At 38.2% G+C, this 21,757-nt stretch overlaps 1 protein-coding gene across 4 annotated transcripts; it reads right to left on the reverse strand.

Annotated features, from left to right (window-relative positions):
- Window positions 1-515: 515 nt before the first annotated feature.
- On the reverse strand, window positions 516-16,283 carry LOC134804774 (transcription factor GATA-6-like). 4 transcript variants are annotated; one of them, XM_063777999.1, is made up of 8 exons: window positions 15,924-16,283; window positions 11,587-12,766; window positions 11,319-11,511; window positions 10,982-11,160; window positions 10,164-10,295; window positions 6,916-7,027; window positions 6,214-6,319; window positions 516-1,451 (listed from the first exon to the last, which is right to left on the reverse strand). In XM_063777999.1, the coding sequence occupies exons 2-8, from the start codon at window positions 12,757-12,759 to the stop codon at window positions 1,391-1,393; spliced, it is 1,956 nt and encodes a 651-aa protein (XP_063634069.1). In that variant the 5' UTR covers window positions 12,760-12,766; window positions 15,924-16,283; the 3' UTR covers window positions 516-1,390. The 4 variants fall into 4 exon arrangements, with proteins under 4 accessions (XP_063634069.1, XP_063634073.1, XP_063634072.1 ...); XM_063778003.1 differs by lacking the exon at window positions 6,214-6,319 and having other exon boundaries at window positions 1,320-1,451; XM_063778002.1 differs by lacking the exon at window positions 6,214-6,319 and having other exon boundaries at window positions 1,320-1,451; window positions 6,885-7,027.
- Window positions 16,284-21,757: the final 5,474 nt, after the last annotated feature.

The following is a 21,757-nucleotide window of genomic DNA, read 5'->3' on the forward strand; positions in this document are numbered from 1 at the left end:
TTATATAGTACCACACAGAACACCGCCAGTTAGTAACATAGCTTAATTTTAATATTTTCCATAACTGAATTTAATTTAGTAGATATCTAAAAGTTAAATATCTAAAGTTAAATTACTTTTATCTATACACATATCATAAACCCTCTATGATGCGTTTAAAAACTGCAAGTTACGGCCAGCATAAAAATAAGCTATTGTGTTACAACAAATTTCTTATCTGTGAAAATGTTATCATTGCGTACTACATGTTGACATATTAATACATTAATATTTCGAACATCTCTAACACAAACAATTTAGACTTTATTTCCAGTATCAGTCGAGATGATGTTTTATTCGTTATAAATTGTGTATCCAATTGTTACTTCTGTGTATCTACCTAATGAAACGTCAATTGCAGACAGTGTAATCAGATGCTGCAAAGGGTTCGGTTCCTGTACACATCTTCGAGAGCTTATAAATGTGTGTATATAATTAGGCATTAAACCACTCGTGTGATCTTTTTATGAAACTCGCTTTCAGTTAGTTTCATAAACCCACTCTTGTTTTAATGCCTTCCATTATGTAGTAGTCACATAAACTACCTACTATTAAGGTTATCTTAAATCGTAGCGCTTTTTGGTAAAAAAAAATAATTAAGTACCTACATAGATATATGGCAAATAATATACTTACACGAAACTTGTTACCAGACTATTTTTAAATAAAATATTTGATTACATCTAGTAGCAAATATATTTGTAATAAGTTATATTTCATAGTTATTATTGATGTGGCACTTTTGTGATAATATTTTACAAGTGACTTATTAAGAACTTGCATTATCCTCCAGCCGCGCACAAACCATAACCTACTCTACCAAAACAAATGTAATTTAACTTTTTTTTTTATCAGTAAGGTTACTTATTAAAAAAAAAGCTATATTATGATGGTATGGCCTTTTAAAAGTCTTCTGGGCGGCTAAAAGATAATAGTTATTTGATGTATAATTGTTCAACCCCTAGTGCTAATATTGATACCCGACCAAGTACCACCAGATACCAAAATTGAACTACGAGTGTAGCGAGTGGTTGGATAAGTGGAATTTTGAGGGTTCGAGGGTTTCAAGGCACGAGGATTAAACAAACTTTCCACCAAGTGTCCACCACACCAACACGAGGAAAATACTGTAAATTATTACAAGTCAAATCCAAATGAACGCTTTTAAATGATCATCACTTAAAAGTACCTAAATTCTACCAGTCATAAAGAGGAGACAACTCAACATTTGCATCAAATTACTTTGGCACTGTTGTGGATAAAATGCAACTTTCTCATTAGTTTCTGAAGTATAAAGAGAGCGTTTACGAGCTGGTGTGGTGAAAAACTGTTTAGAGGACCGCCCGGGCAGTTAGGGCGGGCGGTAATACGCCGGTGCTACTGTCGCTGCTGTCCGCTCTAGCGGTGGTATCCTGAAAAAGGAAATCTTATTATGTCCATACAGAAATTAAATCTTCAGCATATCTCCTATACTTAAAATATTTAGTGAAGGTATCCGATTAAGTATAATATTTATATATAAAGTAAGCTCTTCAGCGTACAAAAATCTTTTTTTGGCAAGTGGGCAGTCAGGCGTCTTCGCAGCTGACTATAACAGTATACCTACCTAGTGTTTGTACATAAGGTTGTTAGTAAGCTTTTGAACGTAGTCTCGTAAAATTAGTAGGTATGTACCTACTGTTGTTCGGAATGAGAACATGTTTCTTAGAGAGAATGAATAATAATTGACCATGAATGATGCACATTACATCATCAAATCACGAGCCAACCGCCGCATCGTCGTCACTAACCGTCATTTTAGTCACATTAAGTAATATATAAGTGAATGACTCTTTATGGGTCAAACACATTTTAGAAAAAGGTCATTTCTGTTAAGGACTCGTGTAATGAAAAAATATCTTCCGCCTTAAGAGGCGGGTGCATCCAAATGGGTGCAGCATAAAAAATATATAGCTTTGGATTCCCTTAAATTTGCGATACCTACAGGAAATATGTGAACGAGTTAAGGATGTCTCACGTTAGACCGGGCCGTGTACGGGCCGGAGCTCCCGGCGCTTACTTTTCTATGACATGACAGGCGATCACGTGATGCTTTTCAATGAAAACGATGCGCCGGAAGCTCCAGCCCGGACACGGCCCGGTCTATCGTGAGTCATCCTTTAAGAATACTATAAATCAAGTATTATTAGTAGTGAATATGTAATAGTAAAGCTAGTAAGCTTTACTATAACATATTTAATTTTACAGCGCATTGGCGCTAGCTGTAATGCTGTAAAATTATCCCTGAATAAATATCAAATAAAATGTGTATGACCCTTATAAAAAAATTATATCTCCTCCATGTATTTGTTAAAGTTCCATATAAGCTGTAGTTACCTAAATAAAAGAATTTTTTTTTATTTAGTTTTCAATTTTACCACCAAAAGACAAAAATAATTACACACCGAAGCAGAGCATAAGCAAGCCACAACCTTGAGATAACGTAAGACAGATACAAATAGAAACAAGAGTTATGCAAATAAAAGAGGTTTTTATATAGACACTTTAACATGGAATACTCGTACTTACATCTCGGTAGCAAACATACACGTCTAATAACGTAAGATATAACTATGGGTAGGTATGTAGCATGTTTACTGGAAGTTTTGAAACGAGAGAAGAACAATAACATTTGGGTATGAGACCTTATACTCTAGCATAATAGGAACAGGTGCCAATTAACAAAGGCTAACGCACTGTTATTGTGATTCTAATTCTGAGGAAGGTTTGGGGGTATATTCCACCGTGATTTACATGCACGTAAGGAATGCAAATCGGTTATTTTTTGTATGGAAATAACCGCGGTTTCGGTTAAAAACCGATTATTTCCATACAAAAAATAACCTATTTGCATTCCCTACATGCACGCCGGGTTGGTTTGAATTAAATTAAGGCTGATATTTAACTGATCACCTGATAAAATTTTACACCAAAAAAATCTATTTTATCACCCTAAAATAATAAATGATCACCAAAATGATACCTCCATTTTAATGTGAAATGATTGCCAATTTTATTACATTTTGCAATCCTATTAAAGGAAATTACATCAAACTAATTATTATTAACCCAAAAATAGTAAATGATTACCAAATTTCAAACCCCATTTTAACGTGAAATGATAACCAAATTTTTACATCTTGCTATCCTATTAAAGAAAATGACACCAAAATAATCATTGTAAACCCAAAAATAGTAAATGACCGCCAAAATTAGAAATCCATTTTAATTTAAAATTATAACCAAGATTTTAAATCTTGCTACCCTATTAAAGCAAATATGGCTCCAAAATAATCATTGTAAACCCAAAAATAGTAAATGACCACCAAATTTGCAACCACATTTTAATTAAAAATGTGTAAATATTTAATACTTATTAAATTAATTAATCCACTTCGTCACCTTTTTCTAGAAGCATTTCATTTCTGTAACAGTCGCAGTTCTAAATTAACACACTTTTTTAGTAGCATTTCGTTTCTGTAAGTGTCGCAGTTCAAACCTAACCTAACCCACTTTTCTAGTAGCATTTCGTTACTGTAAGGGTCGCAGTTAAAACCTAACCTAACCCACTTTTCTAGTAGCATTTCGTTTCTGTAAGGGTCGCAGTTCAAACCTAACCTAACCCACTTTTCTAGTAGCATTTCGTTTATGTAAGGGTCGTAGTTCTAACCTAACCTAACCCACTTTTCTAGTAGCATTTCGTTTTTATAACGGTCGCAGTTCCAACCTAACCTAACCCACTTTTCTAGTAGCATTTCGTTTTTGTAAGGGTCGCAGTTCCAACCTAACCTAACCCACTTTTCTAGTAGCATTTCATTTCTGTAAGGGTCGCAGTTCAAACCTAACCTAACCCATTTATCTGATAGCAGTTCGGTTCTGTGAGGATCGCAGTTCTAACCTAACCTAACCCACTTTTATAGTAGCATTTCGTTTCTGTAAAGGTCGCAGTTCAAACCTAACCTACTTTTCTAGTAACATTTCGTTTCTGTAAGAGTCGCAGTGCTAACCTAACCCACTTATTTGATAGCAGTTCAAACCTAACCTAACCTACTTTTCTAGTAGCATACTGAAATGCTACTAGAAAAGTAGGTTAGGTTAGGTAGGTATGACTATTACTGCATCGGTGCGGTGTACAGGGGGTTGGGCGGGAGGGGCTAGAAATTTTGGCATCATTTTGCTTTATTTGGTAATATGTATACATTTTTTGGTAATCATAGTGGTTTATTTGGGTGAAAATATCGCATTAATTTGGTCTTCAAGATTTGGTGATCATTAATGATTTTTGGTGATCATTCAATATATTTGGTATCTGAATAAAATTTGAAGTGCAGTCGTTATTAAAATGGTGGTACTTTTGTAATTTTAGGCCTTATTTTTTTGGTGTTCAGTATTTGTTTTTGGTACGACTGATTTCTTTATTAAGGGTACCAAAGTATTTTTTGGTGGTCATTATATTTGTAGCCTTAAATTAAGTATGTAAACTTTTAACTAACTTCAGGTACTTATTCGTTTCAGGTACTTCAGATAGGTACCGCGAATTTATTTTTATAGTTTAATCGATTTTCATTTAAATCATAGCGTACTCAAGAGTTAAGGGGCTACCCCACGCCAATGACCTTCGATCTGAATCCCTTAGTTTTCTAATGTTTTTTGTAGCTTATTATATTAACAGCAACGGCTTTAAGCAATATAGTATCCCATATTTACTTCAAATTTCATTGTCTTCGAGATATTTGAAATCAAAGTTGAACAATTTTAGGCTAAAAAACTGGTTTTCAGGCCATAACTTTTGTGTTAATTAATTTAAAATTAAAACCCTGGACACGTTTTTCGAGACGTCAAAGCTGAACCCAAATATGTAAATTTCGTACATGTAAGATCCTTCACTGCAAACTAGATACGAAAAAAGTGTTTTTTAAGACAATGTTTAAAAAAATCATAAAAAAATAAGTATTCATTTCTTTCAAAATCCGGTGGACAAAACCGGAGATAAAAGATTGGAAAACCGATAACCGTTTGTCTTATAATTCTATCTGTAGTGCAAAAAAAGGAGATACGATTAAAAACTTGTCAAAAATCGATGAAAACCTCGGGTAGCCCCTTAAGGTTACAAATGGATGGCGTCTGCAGACTGCAGCAGCGGGAAACGGGCGATTACACTGCCATTTTCTCAACGCTTCATACGGAATGACGGAGTTAAACGTTTTAATCACAACAGCGATGCGGCTAAGTCAGCAGCTTAATTTATTAAATCAAATCTCCAGACGACATTGCCGTAACGCTGTTTACTCACAATGGAAAAGTTATCATAGATGAAGGAATTTTTTATGGACTTCACAATGAACCTATCATTTTATCTGAAGCACTTTTAATGTGACATTCGGTTGTTAACTGCATTAAGATAACATTCCATTTCTGACCGCAGCTGCACTACTGCTCCGACACGTCGATGTTAATGTCAATTTCCATAGTAAAACAAGACAATGAATGACAGTAACGTCGCAACAGTAGTGCAGCTGTCGTTGGAAATGGACTGTCACCTTTACTATTGCAATAATACTGCTGCGGTGTGGATGCCGCCGCTGTATCTGTCAATTTCTTCTATAAAATGAGTGACGTAATGAGCGTCATAATCGCGGCAGTAGGTCATGCGCTGACGAATGTCACTCATTTTATTAAGCAAATTGACAGATACAGCGCCCGCGTCAAGCCCGCAGGAGTAAAGTCGCAACAGTAATGCAGCTGCAGTTGTCATTCGAATGCCACCCTTATGATGAACAATTGAGCATGGATTACTTAAAAATCTTCACAAATAAAACGAATGCCTAAAGTGAAATATCGTTTAGGTATTCCGTACTATAGTACGGGATACTAGTACACTAGTCATCAACAGTAGTTCCACTACCTAAACCAAATTATAATTTTGAAGGCAAACGAGTTTGAGACCGACCGAGACGTGGCCCATTTGGTCAAGCGTGCTGAATGCGAACGTATCTATTGTAAGTAACTATACTTATACGTAAAGTACTATCGTAGTTAAAATAGTCCCTGAGACTGATTTATTGGTGCTGGTCTACCTAGCTATGCGTGATGTGGCTGCCGTGAGTTGATGAGGTAGAGTAGGTAGGTACTTACATGTCGGGATGATGGCGCGCCGGTGGGAGCAGCAGCAGCCCCGCGCCGCCTCCGCCCTCCACCGCCGCGTACAGCGGAGGCAGCACCTTGTGCGAGTGTGCCTCCACTGCGGACCACCACACACCACAGTTAGCCTTACAACTAGCCGTGCACGAAAACTGATCGCGGACAAAATAACATATGAATGTGAGCCTACAAAATACTGTGATGATAAAACATGTATGATGGCCAATTTGTACTAAAATTAAATGAAATACGAGCTTTTACTAAACGGTGGAAAGCTATGTAAAGGTAAAACACTAATTCCTTCATGGATATTGGAAAGCTGTTTGTCAACTGTCATTGTTTCAGATAAAAAATACGTACTTAAATATGATCAAAGAGAATAGATATATGATCAAATCAAAGTTAGTCCAATCAATATTCACTCACTTAACTTTATCATTATCAACCATAATGAGTGGTAAGTGGTAAAAATTTCGCTCGTATTACATTTACATGCTTATTCATCTACTAAAATATTGGAAGATATGTAATGATTTTGGGTATAATGCAACGAAATTTCTAGGCATGTAACGCTATTTTTGAACAATTGACGGTATCACCCTGATTTCAGCAAGCATTTGGTATACCAGAAAATAACAAACGTGATGCGACGTAGGTATTCACACCTCTGACAGGCGCGGTACTAGCGCCACGTACCAGGGAGCGCGCCGGAGCCGGGCCGCGGCACGCCGTGTGCGCCGCCCATACTCTTCGGCTTACGCTTGCGCGTTTGGATGCCATCCTTCTTCATACTTAGCGGCCGGTTCACCTGAAAAATATTTCAACATCTTGTAATAGGTACTTCTTTAAATGACGAACTAATTTTATAGGTAGCCCGGCCGTTGGAGCAGCGGAGTGGTGTTAACGGAATTGGTATAGATAATTCCAACTGAAATGGTAAATTAATGTTAATATTAACGTAACTAACGCTAATTAATAATTAGGGTTGAAATTGTTTATACCAATTCCGTTAATGTCACTCGGCTGCACCGAAAATGCTATAAAATTTACGATGTCGGCTGATCACGCATCTGGCTCTCTTCATCTACACTAAATTTTAAATATAACGGAAGCATTGCTTTCAGTAGGTGAGATGACAGGTTTAGGTTTGTTTTGAGGATCAAACGCCTGTGTAGGTATATAGTTGTCATATAATCTTTTTTATAAAATGTTAAGGGATCGTACTATAATAATGGTACTAATATTGCATTTTTTTTCGTTTTTGGTAGTAAAAAATACTTTAGAAACTTTTGTTTCTTCCTTTTATTTTTTAGTATCCCAATATCTGGGAGACTGAGTTCCCAGAGATAAGACCTGGCTAGATGGATTTTTCGCCCCCGAAAACCCCCATAAGTATAGCAAATTTCATCGAAATCGTTAGAGCCGTTTCCGAGATCCCTGAAATGTATATATACAAGAATTGCTCGTTTAAAGGTATAAGATTTACTGCTCATTTTCATCTATTTGACTGGATTTTGTCATGAAACTCAACTTGTGAAGTAGATTTTGTTATAAAATTCAACAAGCGAAATTGTGAAATCCTGGTAGTACCTACTTACAGTAATCTTATAAAATGTCTCAATGCGACGTTGACATCACCTTATAGAACGTTGGTACTGGTAGCCTAGATGGTTGTGGTTTACGTACGAAAAATCATTAGGCATTAATTAACCAAATTGTAGCGTCATCAGAGGCCGACTACAAGCAAAATGCTGCTAATGCTGCAATTGGCGCTTGGAGCTGTTATAGTGTAAAAATGTAGCTGAACTCACCGAACTATGGCGCAAGCTTACAAAGGTTTTTGCCACCCCGGAGGAACTTGTTATAACAATACAACACTTTGCTTAAGTAATTATAATTTACATTTACCCAGAAATGACCAATTTATAATGCCGCACAGGCTTTTTTGACGCAAGACTTAGATATGCGCCTTCGTCAGTACAACTGCCATTCCCAGACGGGGGAACTCCTCGTAATCTGCCGCCACGCGGTCCTATCATCCTTTAAACAAGCGTATCTACATGCGAAGAGATAATTGATAAAAGATTATTTATCTCATTATGAATATTCGTGGTCGGGCGATGATAATTCTCTATCAGTCGGTAGCCCCAGCCGTTTTATCTCGCGAGATTAGATGACACCCTGTGTTTTGATTTTTTTTACACAAACCAATATTTGCCGAGGAGTTCCCTGATAACTGCGACTGCACTGGGCTACGATTAGATTAATACCTGCTGCGTGCGTATCGCGCCGTAATCAATACACCGCCGGTCCACGCGCGCAATCCTATCTAGCGCTGATCCTGTGTGTGCTAATCTGTTTTTAATTCTGGCGATAATTCTATACTATATATTTACACGGTATGTCAATTTAAGTATTGCAGCAATTGGCCATATTCATTTTTTATTGTGATTGGAGACGGGACTTGCGTAATCTGGGTTTGCTCAGATTTGTCCTAGTTTGGAGTCCTTCCATGGATCGCCCGGGCGAGGATTTAAAAGATTCGGGTAAAACTTTTTGGCAGAGTTATCTCTACAATCTTATTTTTGAAATAAAAGTTATTTTCTTTGGAGTTTGGGAGAAAAGCACGATTTCATAAAAATCTGGGGGTTTATTAAATAACCGCCATTCAATCCAAACCCACACTTTGAAAACGATAATCATGTCGATCTTAAGAAAAAGTACATGTCCGCCATTTTGATTTCTAAAATAGTCACAATTCTTGAAATCCGCAGAATCCGCACCCTCTACAACCTAAAAAACGATACCCACGCGACTTCTACAAGGAAGTACATGTCCGCTATCTTGGATTTAAAATAGTAATCATTTTCAAAATTCGCTCCCCTGAGCACCTACAAAATGATATCCATGATGAATTTTACAAAATAGTTTCAGGAAAAGTACCTGCATTTCAGCCATAATTTTTCAACAAGTCTTTCATGATATTCCCGATGTTTTGCTAATCGGGGGAGAAGATTCCAACAAACCTAAAAATATTAAAATCAGTCCAGCCGTTCTTAAATTAAAAATGGTGTACCTAACCAGACTTTATTATGTTTAGGTATAGAAGATGGGCAATAGCAGCAACATGCTAGAGGTAAACTCTACTAACACCACTGACCACTGACACGCAGCTTACATTTTAGAATTAAGAATTTGACGAATCCCAACCAAACGCTCTGTTCTTGTTCAACTCCGGTCTCGGGAAACAGAATGGGTTATAAGTAGTAGGCAACGCGAAAAGAAAAGTAGTGCGCGGCAGACACTTAAGGGTGACTCACGTTAAACCGGACCGTGTCCAGGCCGGAGCTTCCGGCGCTTATTTTTCTATGACATGACAGGCGATCACGTGATCCTTTCCATCGAAAACGATGCGCCGGAAGCTCCGGCCCGGACGGCCCGGTCTAACGTGAGTCATCCTTTAGGCTACGACTAATTAAAATAATTGAACTTAAGAGCAATGAACACAAAACCCAGTTAGACGATGAAGTAATATCTATTTGTGATTTTTGCTCTGATCTCAATTTAGTTTAACCAATGTTAGTTAAGTTTACGTGCTGACGCGATCGCTTGGACAGGTCTCCCCTGAAGACCAGCGTCAAGATACCTGAAAGGTAACTTGTCATCAAGCTGAGGGGAGACCTATTCAGTGAGGTTTATGTTTTATACTAATATAAGTGTCGTATTAGTTTTAAGCAATACTGTAAGCGTCCTGAATAAATTTATTTTCTTCTTCTTCTTCTTTCTTCTTCATGTAGGTACATTTATAGAGAAATGGCGAATTAGCTACGTGTCGTTAAACGAGTCGCTCAAAAGTTTACATAAGGCCACGACCACTCTGTCAAGAGTGTAATGAAGAAGAAGACATTTATAGCAAATAGTTGTTGTAATGTGTTCTGACTCACGTTGTGCAGTTTGTAGTAGAGTCCGCAGGCGTTGCAGACGGGCTCGCCGTTGTTGTTGCGCCTCCACAGCGTCGTGTTGGACGTGCGGCAGTTCGCACAAGTCACTCCCACACGTCGGTTACCGTTCGTTGGCTGAACATAAAAAAAACACATTTTTCACCACATCAACTCATAAAGGCTCTCTTTACACTTCAAAAACTGATGAAAAGTTTTATTATATCCACAAGAATGGCAAAGTATCTGATGCAAATTTGGATTGGGTATTAGGTCAGTAAAAAAAAAACAATTTTTAACTAAAAAAATCCTTTAGGTAAAATACAAAGGTATAAGTAGAGCTGTCATGAACTGTTATGTCTAAACTAGTCTAAATTCAACGAAGTTTGGGACGAAGTATGTTGCTGATTTGCATTTGTAGCCAGCGAACGAAGCCTGCGTTGCGGATTTCTTACATATAACTAGAGAGAGTATTGGAGTATTTTTTTACATTAAAATATATATTTCCAGTCTAAAATTTAACTAACTAGTTAAAGTAACTAACGGTAACGAACATAACGGTATAAATTTACTTGATTGATAAAGATAGAATAATTGAAAAAATTAGGAATTTTTAAAGTAAGAGGTAAGGTGGGGTAAGACTAACATAGTTTATTTTGCTCAGAGGATTCCATACAAGTAGAGGATAGTCTAAGCCCACCATACCTTCATTAATAATACATAATATAATTTATAATCAAGGATTGATGTGATTTAAGTATCGACTTTTGTTTTCAATGATTAATCTTTAGAGACGGCGAATTTAAAAGATTTCATATATTTACCAGTGCCTGTTGAGGTTTTGCTTTCTGTCCTTTAAGAGGTGGCCTATTAACACCATTGATGCGCGTGTAGAGGCCGCAGGCGTTGCACAGGTAGTGCCCCGTGCCGTCGCGTCGCCACAGGGGAGTGGTTGCCGCTGCGCAGTTCACGCATTCTTTCACTTCTCCCATCCCAGCCATGCCTACAAATTAGGTACATAAATATAGTAAATTGAATAATGTATTTCCATATTAATAGTATATTTACTTACTGCGAAAGTGACTATTTACTTTAGTAGGTATATAAATAAACGTGTGGGTGAAAAGTAAATTAATTTAAAATAAATAGTTGCTGACTTACTGGCATCAAAACCGTCATCAATTGGTAGCATATTATGTGCAGGCCAGGGCTGCGCCGGTGCCGCGTAGCCTTCCACGAGCAGGCCACCGTCGTATCCGGACACGGGCACGTACTCCACGCCACCGCCCTGACCTAGGTAGTGCTCGCCGGCGACTTTGTATTGTACAGCATTACCATGTGTATATAATGTTACCTGAAATATAATATGTTTAAATGTTATATCTGTGACAAAAATAAAACCGTTTTTTTGAGGGTGAAAAATAATTACCTGTTGTGAGTTTGGACTAGCTGGAGCTTCGTAAACTGTTTGCGATTGCGGTACAACCGATCCGTACACGACATGCGTTCCGCGCGTGGTCAGGGATGACGATGATAGTGTAGGATCGCTCCGGTAGAGGAGTTGGCCGGGCGGGGACTCGTCTCCTCTCGTCCCGGAAGCCGCAGCGCCCGCCGCTCCGTAGAGCGTAAGCAGCTCCTTGCCTCCGCCACCGTACGCTCCGTATCCTCCAGCTCCACCATACTGAGGGCTCTGTCCCGCATATGCATAACCTCCGTGTACAGAAGTTACTGGCTGCAGACTAGCATATGTCGTAGGTCGTAATTCAGGTTCTCCTCTGGTCTCATATTTAACTTGTTGGTACGCAACACCGATTGACTGTTGACTGTTCAAAGAAGTCGTCTGAATCATTTCAAGCGATGACGACGCCGACACTTGATCGCTCAGAACTGCTCCATATTGCCTGCCATCACTGGTACCCGGTGCGCCGATGTCATCATTTTGGGCGTATTGTAATTGTTCCGGTTTGTCTTTGTGTCCCAGGAAAGCATCCGGATCGTGATCTTCTGCATTGTTTTCCTGCGCGACTATAACGTGATGCGACGCACCGTAACGCAAAGACAGTCCCCTGCCGTACGTGGGGCGCTGTGGAGCACGAGTATATTGTACCTGCATGCGTTTATCTGGGGATGGTAGTGATCTATAAGATTCCGGTTTGAAAGCTAGATATCGAGCTGTTTCTGCTTCGGCTAAGCGTAGCCTTTCTTCGTCGTAATGTTGCTGTGCGATATTCCGTGCCTCGCTTTCTTCCAGTTTTGGTGTATATTGGTGCATGGGATGCTGTTCATGTTCTACCGGCGGTGGTTCAGGGGGTTCGTCCTTCACGCCATCTTCAGGATTGACATCAACGTCATCGGTGGTGATGTGTCCGGCGGCAGTGATAGTACGTACGGCACGACGAGACGTTATTACTGACTGCGACTGCGGATGCGGGGACTGCTGTGGGTCGGCAGCCGTATCGGCCGGAGAGCTCGTACTCTTGTTTGTTGATTGATCGTGTTCGATCCTCTCTTCATGTTTTACAAGTTGTAATGCTTCTGCAGTAGCTTGCAATTCCTGTTGATTTTCGCCGTCGCCCGCCGTTGTATTCGTTTCCGACTCCATAGTAATACTGTAAGAATAATTTTGGTTATTTTGAGTTTCTTACGTTTCTACGTCACACAAGGAGGTGCGTGTTTGAATTTGTTTAAAAGCATTCGGCCGGATATTCCGCCGGCGCGGAAATGCAAACAGCACGGGACCCGCGGCGCCGGCGCAGGCGAGGGCCTTTGTTGACATCACCATGTCACTGACTCTTAAGCTAGTAGTTACGGTTTAGGTTTTGTATATTTATTAGGTATTATCAAGTATTGGACATTTTACATAATGATATTTTATTTTAGGGTCTGGATGCCAAAAGTCGTACCTATACCATAATCATAATGAAGAACAAAATATATAGATAGGTACTTATAGTTAATAAGTTTTTGACGGAGTCTCTAGCTTTTATTGTCATTGCGTGGCTGTACTGTGTTTCGAACTTCAGCTCAACCAGACTTCGGGAGCTTGTTCAACACTTGCTTGCAAGATTTGACCTAAGTCCTAAACTAATTTTACCTACCTACATTAACAAACACCGAATTATGAACAATGTAAAGCACGAGTAGCACTGCTGTTGCGTCCTGCACCATTCTTCTTCGGGAAATCAGGACGTTAAAATCCGAATGGCTCTAATCAAAAACTTGTCTAATAAATAATATACGAGTATCTGGTTTGTGGGAGTTTTCTTATATATAGAGTAGCTCCAATAATAAGTTGTTCTTATTTTTTATTTTTTTTAAGATAATTAGAACATCAAGTAGGACGAACATCTTTCGAATCGAGTAGGTATAATTTAAGTGTACCGTTAATTGTGAAGCGGAATTTTTAATATGGTTATATTATACAAGGTACAAGTAATATTTGGGTGGTTGTGGAATTTCCGCTCCCGGTGGAACCCTCCGCTCCGCGCGGTTCATGGCGAGCGCGATGTTTGCTCGACACACTGATGGCGCGCGATAACCACACCAGGACTTACATCTTCTGATAACAACTGTTTATTACTGCATCATCAAACTAACTACATAGGTATATGGTGTGTCGTAAGTCGCATCACATCTCACCACTAATTTAACCTACGCTACCTTCGCTAGGAGGGGGCGTAAATTCAGGAAATTATAATTCAACAAATAGTCTGCTCGAGAAACTGAAAACGGTGAAAAATAGAGATTATACTCCTAAAAATACGTGTGATACCTCATTAGATTCGTCATGATGCCTAGAAAAATGTATTCGAAGCGTGTATTAGCACACAAAAAATATCAAAAGTTATAAACAAAAAAAGGGGAAAAAAGTAGATATTTTTTTATTTCCCCAATATCTCAAAAAGTATTAATATTTAAGACACCAAAATTAATAATATAAAAGAGGAGGATATTTCCAATAAAACATTCTATAGGTACTTGCTGAACTGTATCTCCATTGTTTATACTTTTATTCAACGCTGAACAAAGCCTTATTTTCGGGAAACGCGCGGCGCGTGAAAAAGCGATTACGTAACATTCAATATAATTTTAAAGGTATTAAATATTCATATTCATTTAAAACATGTCAACAAATGTACTACTTGTAGAAATTTATCTAAAGTTATTTTTTCAACAAGTTAGCCAGTAACAAAATTTTCTCGAACTTCCTTCTTTATTGAAAACGAAAAAAAAATTATAAATTAACTATTGTAAAACTTTGTCGCTTTCTAGAGCCCTTCTTATAGACATGCTTAATAAGATCACGTTATAAAAGTTACCTATCACATCATTCATTATCACAGAAAGGCAAGAAGCTAGTATTAACGTAAATATTACTTATATTTCACATTCTGCGGTCCCCTGTACGGCTACCACCAGTTTTGACATTGACATAACGCTCACGTTTTAGTAACTTACTTTCTATGCATCTCGCTCGTACTCGCATATGCGAGCAATAGTGGAAGCGAGATGTACAGAAAGTAAATTACGTAGACGTGAGCGTTATGTCAATGTTAAAACTGATGGTAGAGGCTCTGATTTCATGAACTACCTACCTAAGTATATGTATTTATTTCCTCATACGTCACATAAAACAAAATAAAGCTACAAAATTGTAGTTTGTGTTACAAGGGATCAAAATGATATATTTCCGTCAAGGGCGTTCATTGAATCCTGAATGAAGCGATGGATTCTAGAATAGAATCCCGAGCGTAATGAAGGATTCAAGTGTTAACGCCCAAGACGAAATAATTTTGATACCGTGTGACACATAGGTACTGCTTTTCACATCAACTATGAGGAAAATAATAAAATGGGCGGTCGTGTTGACAGAATTATTAATTAAAGTCTGCGTCTATATTCTACAACGGTTGGGTTAGATTAGATTGGCGTACTATTTTCTAATACTTAGATATCCGTACACGCACAATAATAACCTTTTTTAAACAAAAAATGCCCAAGTTCCTACCGAAATATTTTCAGCCAAAGATTGAGTCAATTTAGAATAACCTGAACTTACGAACATACTTGAATAAAATAGGAATTTGTAAGAAAATACATATAACTTTATGTATGAAAATACGTGTTAAAAAAAGATTGCTTATTTTGTGTTGTATTAATTCCTATATTCGGAAAGAATAATTGTGAAACTTATATATGTACCTATCCGTATGTTATTTATTCCAAAACAATTACAACCATAGGACAAATTCGCAATCGGCAATATCGCTACAGCATGGACAAATTCGCTATACGGCAGAAGCATAAGCACCGTGGATTCGCTGTAGGAAATACCGAATAGGAAAGTACTCGAGTATTTACAACGCCTACGGTTAAACCTTACGTGAAAAAAGATGAACTTCTTTATGTAAATGCGTATTTATAAAGACCTTTCGGTCCACGAAATATTGTATTAAGTCCCCCGTCTTATGTAATTTAAGTATTCACACATTGTTAGTTCACACATTTTCAATTTAAAGGACTCTAAAATAAATTATGAACCGAATAAAAAAATTGTATTACCTATCCACGTTATTTCTATTTGTTTCTATTAAATTAAATGAACGCGTGTATGAAACTGCTAAGATTTTCTATAAATTGATAACAATTTTGCTCTCACCACAACTTTATACAGTTGAATAGACCGGGAGCGATCGGCGGCACATATCAGTTAAGTAAAAATAGTGTTTTATTACATATAAAAAAACTACGGTAGTGTGTACATACCTGAATCTATGTAACAATGTTTTATTATGTTAATTTATCTTTGGTGCAACTTTGAATCTAGTGTAGCATTTTTATGATACCACTATCACTTCACAAAATCGTCAAATCTATTATCCGAGAGATAGTCAAGGAGTAGGCGCGGCGCGGGCGATGCTCTGGTCTCAGGCGCTGTGTCAGTTTTCCAGGTGTGCGAAGCTTTCCGAGGTGAGGATGTCGGAGGGGAGGGACGCGCAGGGTGCGGGCGCCGGCGCGCGCCCCGCGGCGGATTTACGTGCGCGTGATTGGCTGAGCGCGCCCGCCTCACGTCGTTGTAACGTTTTTCAGCACGTAGTCAGAAAGGTTAGTTAAGCCTTTCGTTATTTTGTGTACTGAAAATGTATGATAAATGACGCCGGATTGAACCAATCGTAGGTATCATTAAATATCTAAGGTCAGAGTGCTGGTCACTAATCTGTTGCCATTTTTAACCACCGACGCAAAAAGAGGGGTGTTATATTATTTGACGCCAATGTCTGCCTGTCTGTCTGTCTGTCTGTGGCATCGTAGCTCTCCAACGGATGGACCGATTTCCTTGCGGTGGTTCTTGGCTATGTTCGAGAAAAATCGATCTAGCAGTTTGAAGAGTATCAGCTCTTTTCCAGAATTATGTAAGGCATTTTTTGCACCAAATTTTTTTTGGCATAATCCGTACGGTTGTATTATTATTTTTAGCAATATGTAAATATGTATAAGTAAGTGACAATATTGTGGCATCTATTGGATGATAGCATGTCGAGCACTTACCTTATAAAATTACTTGAAAAATTATTAAAGAAACCTGAAGTTGAAATTCCGCAAGTGTGTTCCGACCGAAAGTGACCCTAAATATTTTGGCGTTCAAACAAAGAGAGAGCGCTAATAAACGGAAATCGTAGATTTTGTAGCAATGAGGTTCAAAACCCACAGATTGTAATGATTTCAACTGAAACTCAAAAAAGTCTGTAGGTAGTCTTTGCTCTATCTTTTGCTCCGCTTGTTTTATGTACTATTATTTTTATGTCTTTACCTGTCAAGGAACAATGGTGTTCCGGACCTTTGGGAGTTGGGAGGCGTGCGCGGAGCCGTAGCAAACGCGTAGAAGCTCTTTTGACACTTAAATGAAATGTAAGGGGTGCTAACTGCTAAGGGGGGATGCTGTGGTTGCCCGTGTGATAGGACTCATGCAGTACTCTTAAGGTAAGGACTGTTTAGAGTTGATTCATTCTAGAATGAACTAGGCTATTGGGTGAAAGCGATGGCTTACATACTGGGCTATATAAAACCGGACGCCTGCCTAAGGGGTCATCCTAATACAACGCGACTACGCGATTATCGCAAGTTCGTGCCAATTTTTCTTAGTACAAATTAAACTCGAATAGGTGTCCTAATCTTCGAGCAACACCGGCTTCCGACACGTCGGAAGGGAGGAGCCCAAGCGATATCTTACCGTACAAATCATTCTGGCATTTTTTGCGGGGGGAAACGTGCACACAGTCGCATTTCTCACTCACTACATACAAAATCCAATCTGTAATGACGGCACAAATACATAGAAAATGACACACGTCAAAGACAAATCTTGCACACCTCGATCTCTTTTTGTGTACGGACGAGTCACAACACGCACCGCCATAGGTACAGTTGTACCTATGCTTCGGCAGAAGGCAAATTGTACGAATGCCGTCTCCTTTCCGGTGTTGCTCGAAGGTCCTAATTGACAATCGCGCGACTCGCAAGTAGGTACCCTGGGCGGGTAAGTAGGTATATAAAAAAATATTTTAGGTTAATCTCGATTTCGAAAGTCTGACGGTCGAGATCTCGAAACACCCAATCTCAGTTCAGATTTTTCGCGCGTGATCTTGAATCGTCAATCTTGGTTCGAGATTGCACCATATTAGGTACTCGAGAACGCGTTTCATTTTGGACGGCTCGCTTAGGCAACCGAGAGGCAGAGGGCCCTGTACCTGACAACCACCCATCTTTAGGGTGACAGAACTACCAAGGAGTGTATGGGTATGTGGGTTGGTACTCTCCAACAACTCGCTACAAGCTGCCCTGCGTTGGCTGACTGCACTGGAAAACCCAGTGGGCGATGGGGTCGTCACATCCCTACAATCGTATTTTAGTTCTTTTCACCACACCAGCTGGTAAAGGATCTCTTGATCGTTCAAAAACTGATAAGAAAGTTGCATTTTATTCACATGTGAGGCAAAGTAATCAAATGCAAATTTTGAGTTGTTTTCTTATGTTTGCTGGAAGAATTAACTTTTAAATGATGATTTTGAAAGAAAAATATTTAATAACATTCATTTTGAATCGATTTGTTTTGATTTTGTTTGTTATTTAACAGTTAGTATTTTAATTGTGTCGTGGTGAAAAATTTTGTTTTTCACTCGGTGGCAAAATTTGTTTAACCCTCGTGGCTTGAAACCCTCGCAACGCTCAAGATTCCAGTTTTCGAACCTAATGCTACACTCGTGGTTAAATTTTGGAATCTTTCGCTTCCTTGGGTATCAATAATTAGCACGAGAGGTTAAACATCAACTTTGCCCCCTTGTAAAACAAATAACTATTTGTGACGTTCCACGAGAAAAGGTACCTTATGGCGGCTGGCGCTTACGTAGCATAGCACCGAAATAATATTGGAGCAACGTTAATGATAGCATAAGCGCCAACCGCCATAAAGTACCTTTAGCCGTGGGACGTCACATTTAAACATCACCATGATACCTATTGTTGCATACCTATATATTCATTTTATACATTTATTGGAGAAGTTTTTGTTATAGGTAGTTACTTAAGCAGGTATCCAATATTAATCATTTTATGATTATGGATCTTAACAATAAAAAATGCTGATAACAAACTTGGTAAAGCGCTCAGGCCATTATCTTATCAATTAAAGGCTTACTTGAGACATCGATCATCGTTCTAATTGCGTACCTACTGTCGATACGTGGTTCGTGCTTTGCTATTTATGCCCTTCGAACATTACATTTCTAGTAGGTAGCAATGGTAGCATCCGTCATCTCTCAAAAGAATATGTTTTGGAATTGGTTTTAGTACAAACCCACTTAGTACCGTTGTACAATACGGCGTTTCGTGAACCAAAGATATCCTGTGGCAGGATTTTTCCCTAGGACCCAAGGATGGATTTAAAAAATGGAGTTATCAAGACTTTTGACGTAAATTCAGTTCTCAACTTTATCTTGATACCTATCTATCTTCATCATTTAAGCTTCTATATATAGGTAATTTTATAAATGATTACAGGGTGGCAGATGATTATAACGCGTTGTCTACCGAAACCAATGGAGCTGTTTGCACCTAATCTTTCTATTATGTTAATTATATATTCTTAAACAAAGATGAAATATTAAAGTATAATACTGAATTGTATAAGTAAATATCCAACACATTGTGGCGTTACAACTGAAGATTATCAATAGTAATCAGGTCAGCAACAATATTTTTCTGTAGCGTCTTGAAAATACTCAGTTTTTGGGCGAGTGATGGTAGGCGCTAGTCCGTGCACAAACATGGCTTGTCTTATCTTCCCACACTTGACGCCTTCGCGATAAATATTTCAGGATAGCTCCACTCCATCTCACACTGATATATCACACTCTATGTACTATACCAACGCGATGATTCACAATACCTACGGTTTATTTGATTTTTACGTCATTTATTTTTCTTATTACAATGTATTATTTTAGCTTGTCTCTCTTCACATGCATTGTATAGTTTTAAAACTTTTTCTAAAATTGTATCTCCTCTCATATAGATGAGATTGTGAGTGCTTAAACCGATATCAAAACTATAGAGGTTTGATGTCGGTTTAAGCAGTCACCAGATATTACTATCCGTGGCTATAATTTTTTCCTACGTTCTCTATTACTTAAATAAGTATCGATTTTTTTTATAGTATTAAAATATAAATCTGACTACGCTTTATCGAAAACGAGGTAGAGCACAAAAGGAAACACCGTACGAATTTCGTACATAAGTCTATCTACACGGTGTTGCGGTTAGAGTCTGTTGGAAAGAGAAGAGTCGTGGAATGTAAATGGCTCCATACATTTCATGACTCTTCTTTTACCGCACAGACTCTAGTGCGTAAAATGAAAGCTCAGCTGTCATTGGCTTTCGTTTGATCAGGACAGTTAACTCCGTTAATACTCTTTTTGGTGGTGAGATGAATCACACAGGAAAAGTGGGGGTCGCGGGCCGTAGTCGCTTGGTAATGCAACATCAAAGATAGGAAAGTTGACAGATTTCGTTACTGAAAACTCAAGTCTTACATTTAGGCCATCGATTCAGGCATTACAAACTGAATGTGTACTTTAGCGCGTTCATAATACAAATCATGTTAGATACAACCGATAAGCACTTAATCGAAAACTATTGTGACGTAGTGTGACAAGCTGCTGGCTGTACTATCTGCAAGATGACAAGGCACTCGACATTCTCCAATCGGTAAATATACAATGACTAAATACTCTAAATAGTAACAAAAACATGGATCAATTACACATTTCATCGTTTCAAACACAACTAAGGTAAACGTACTAGTGCTCGACATGCTAATGCCCAATAGATGACACCTTGCTGTCATCTGTATTGACAATGAATTAAGTTTCAAGATGACATGTACTGGGACCACGTCGAGCACCAGTACGTTTACCTTATTTTATGGTGTAGTATGTACCTAAATAAGTTACTATTTTCGCGAATATTGTAGTATACTTTCTCTATAGTTAAAACAAGCCCTATAATTAAATATAATTACTTGCTTAATAATAATTTATTTGTTTGATGTTCTTTATACAGTTTCTATTGTCTGGGAGAGGACACTGACTTCTGTAACATAGGTCTTTAGCTAGCTCAGAAGTCGGGGACTTCAACACCTACCTGGAACTTGTTTTTGTCAATATTTTTTTTATAGTTGGAATGGTACCTACTTGGGCTAATTGCAGATAAAGTAACATAGTTAAATTCCTATTTTTAATTAGTCTTATTTCCATTGATTCAGCTGTGTTACCAGAATTAGTCAACTGTAGGTAACTTACCTTACATGCATGCATGTATTTGTATGTGTATGAAAAAAAATACTAGCCAAATACGATATAGAGTAATTTGGGGAACACAATTATTCTGTACCGTAAAATGGGGTGAGTAGGGTTCGCGGGGAGAGTTGGGTTATGAATGGGGAGAGAAGGGATGGAAGGGGGGTGAGATGGGATTTTAAGGCTACTGCTACAAAAATAATGTATTCCAGTTTAAAATGGAGCTATGTAATACTCATAATAAAAAAAAATCGATCCAACAATCTTCCAAAATCACCTTTGTATCACCCCAATTACCAGGGACTATAGGGTGAGGTGGGATTGCCTGTTTATCGTCAAAGTTATGAAATGGAACTACCCAAAATAAAATAAAAACAAACACAAACGCCCGGAACACTTATTATATACACCATTCAGTTTGCATAATAAAAATTAAATGTTATCGAGGTTTGAATGTCAGTTTGCGCGTACTCACCCCATTTTACGGTAGTTATTCAGACTTACAGCTTATATGATTCAATTAGTTATTTTACTACTAGCTGTTTTGAAAACTTTACACTTCGACGGTTAAAAACGTTACTTTGTTATTCTGCCCGCTTACAAACCAGGAGGTCCAGCGTTCGAATCCTAGTAGGGTCAAACTGTTAACTATTGCCCACAGGAGAGAAAACTAGTGTGTTATCGCGAACAGTACATTTTTCTCTCCTGTGGGCAATAGTTAACAGCTTGTGGGCATGTAAGTAATGA

This window comes from Cydia splendana, chromosome Z, assembly GCF_910591565.1.
Source record: "Cydia splendana chromosome Z, ilCydSple1.2, whole genome shotgun sequence".
In the NCBI taxonomy this organism is placed as follows: Eukaryota; Metazoa; Arthropoda; class Insecta; order Lepidoptera; family Tortricidae; genus Cydia; species Cydia splendana.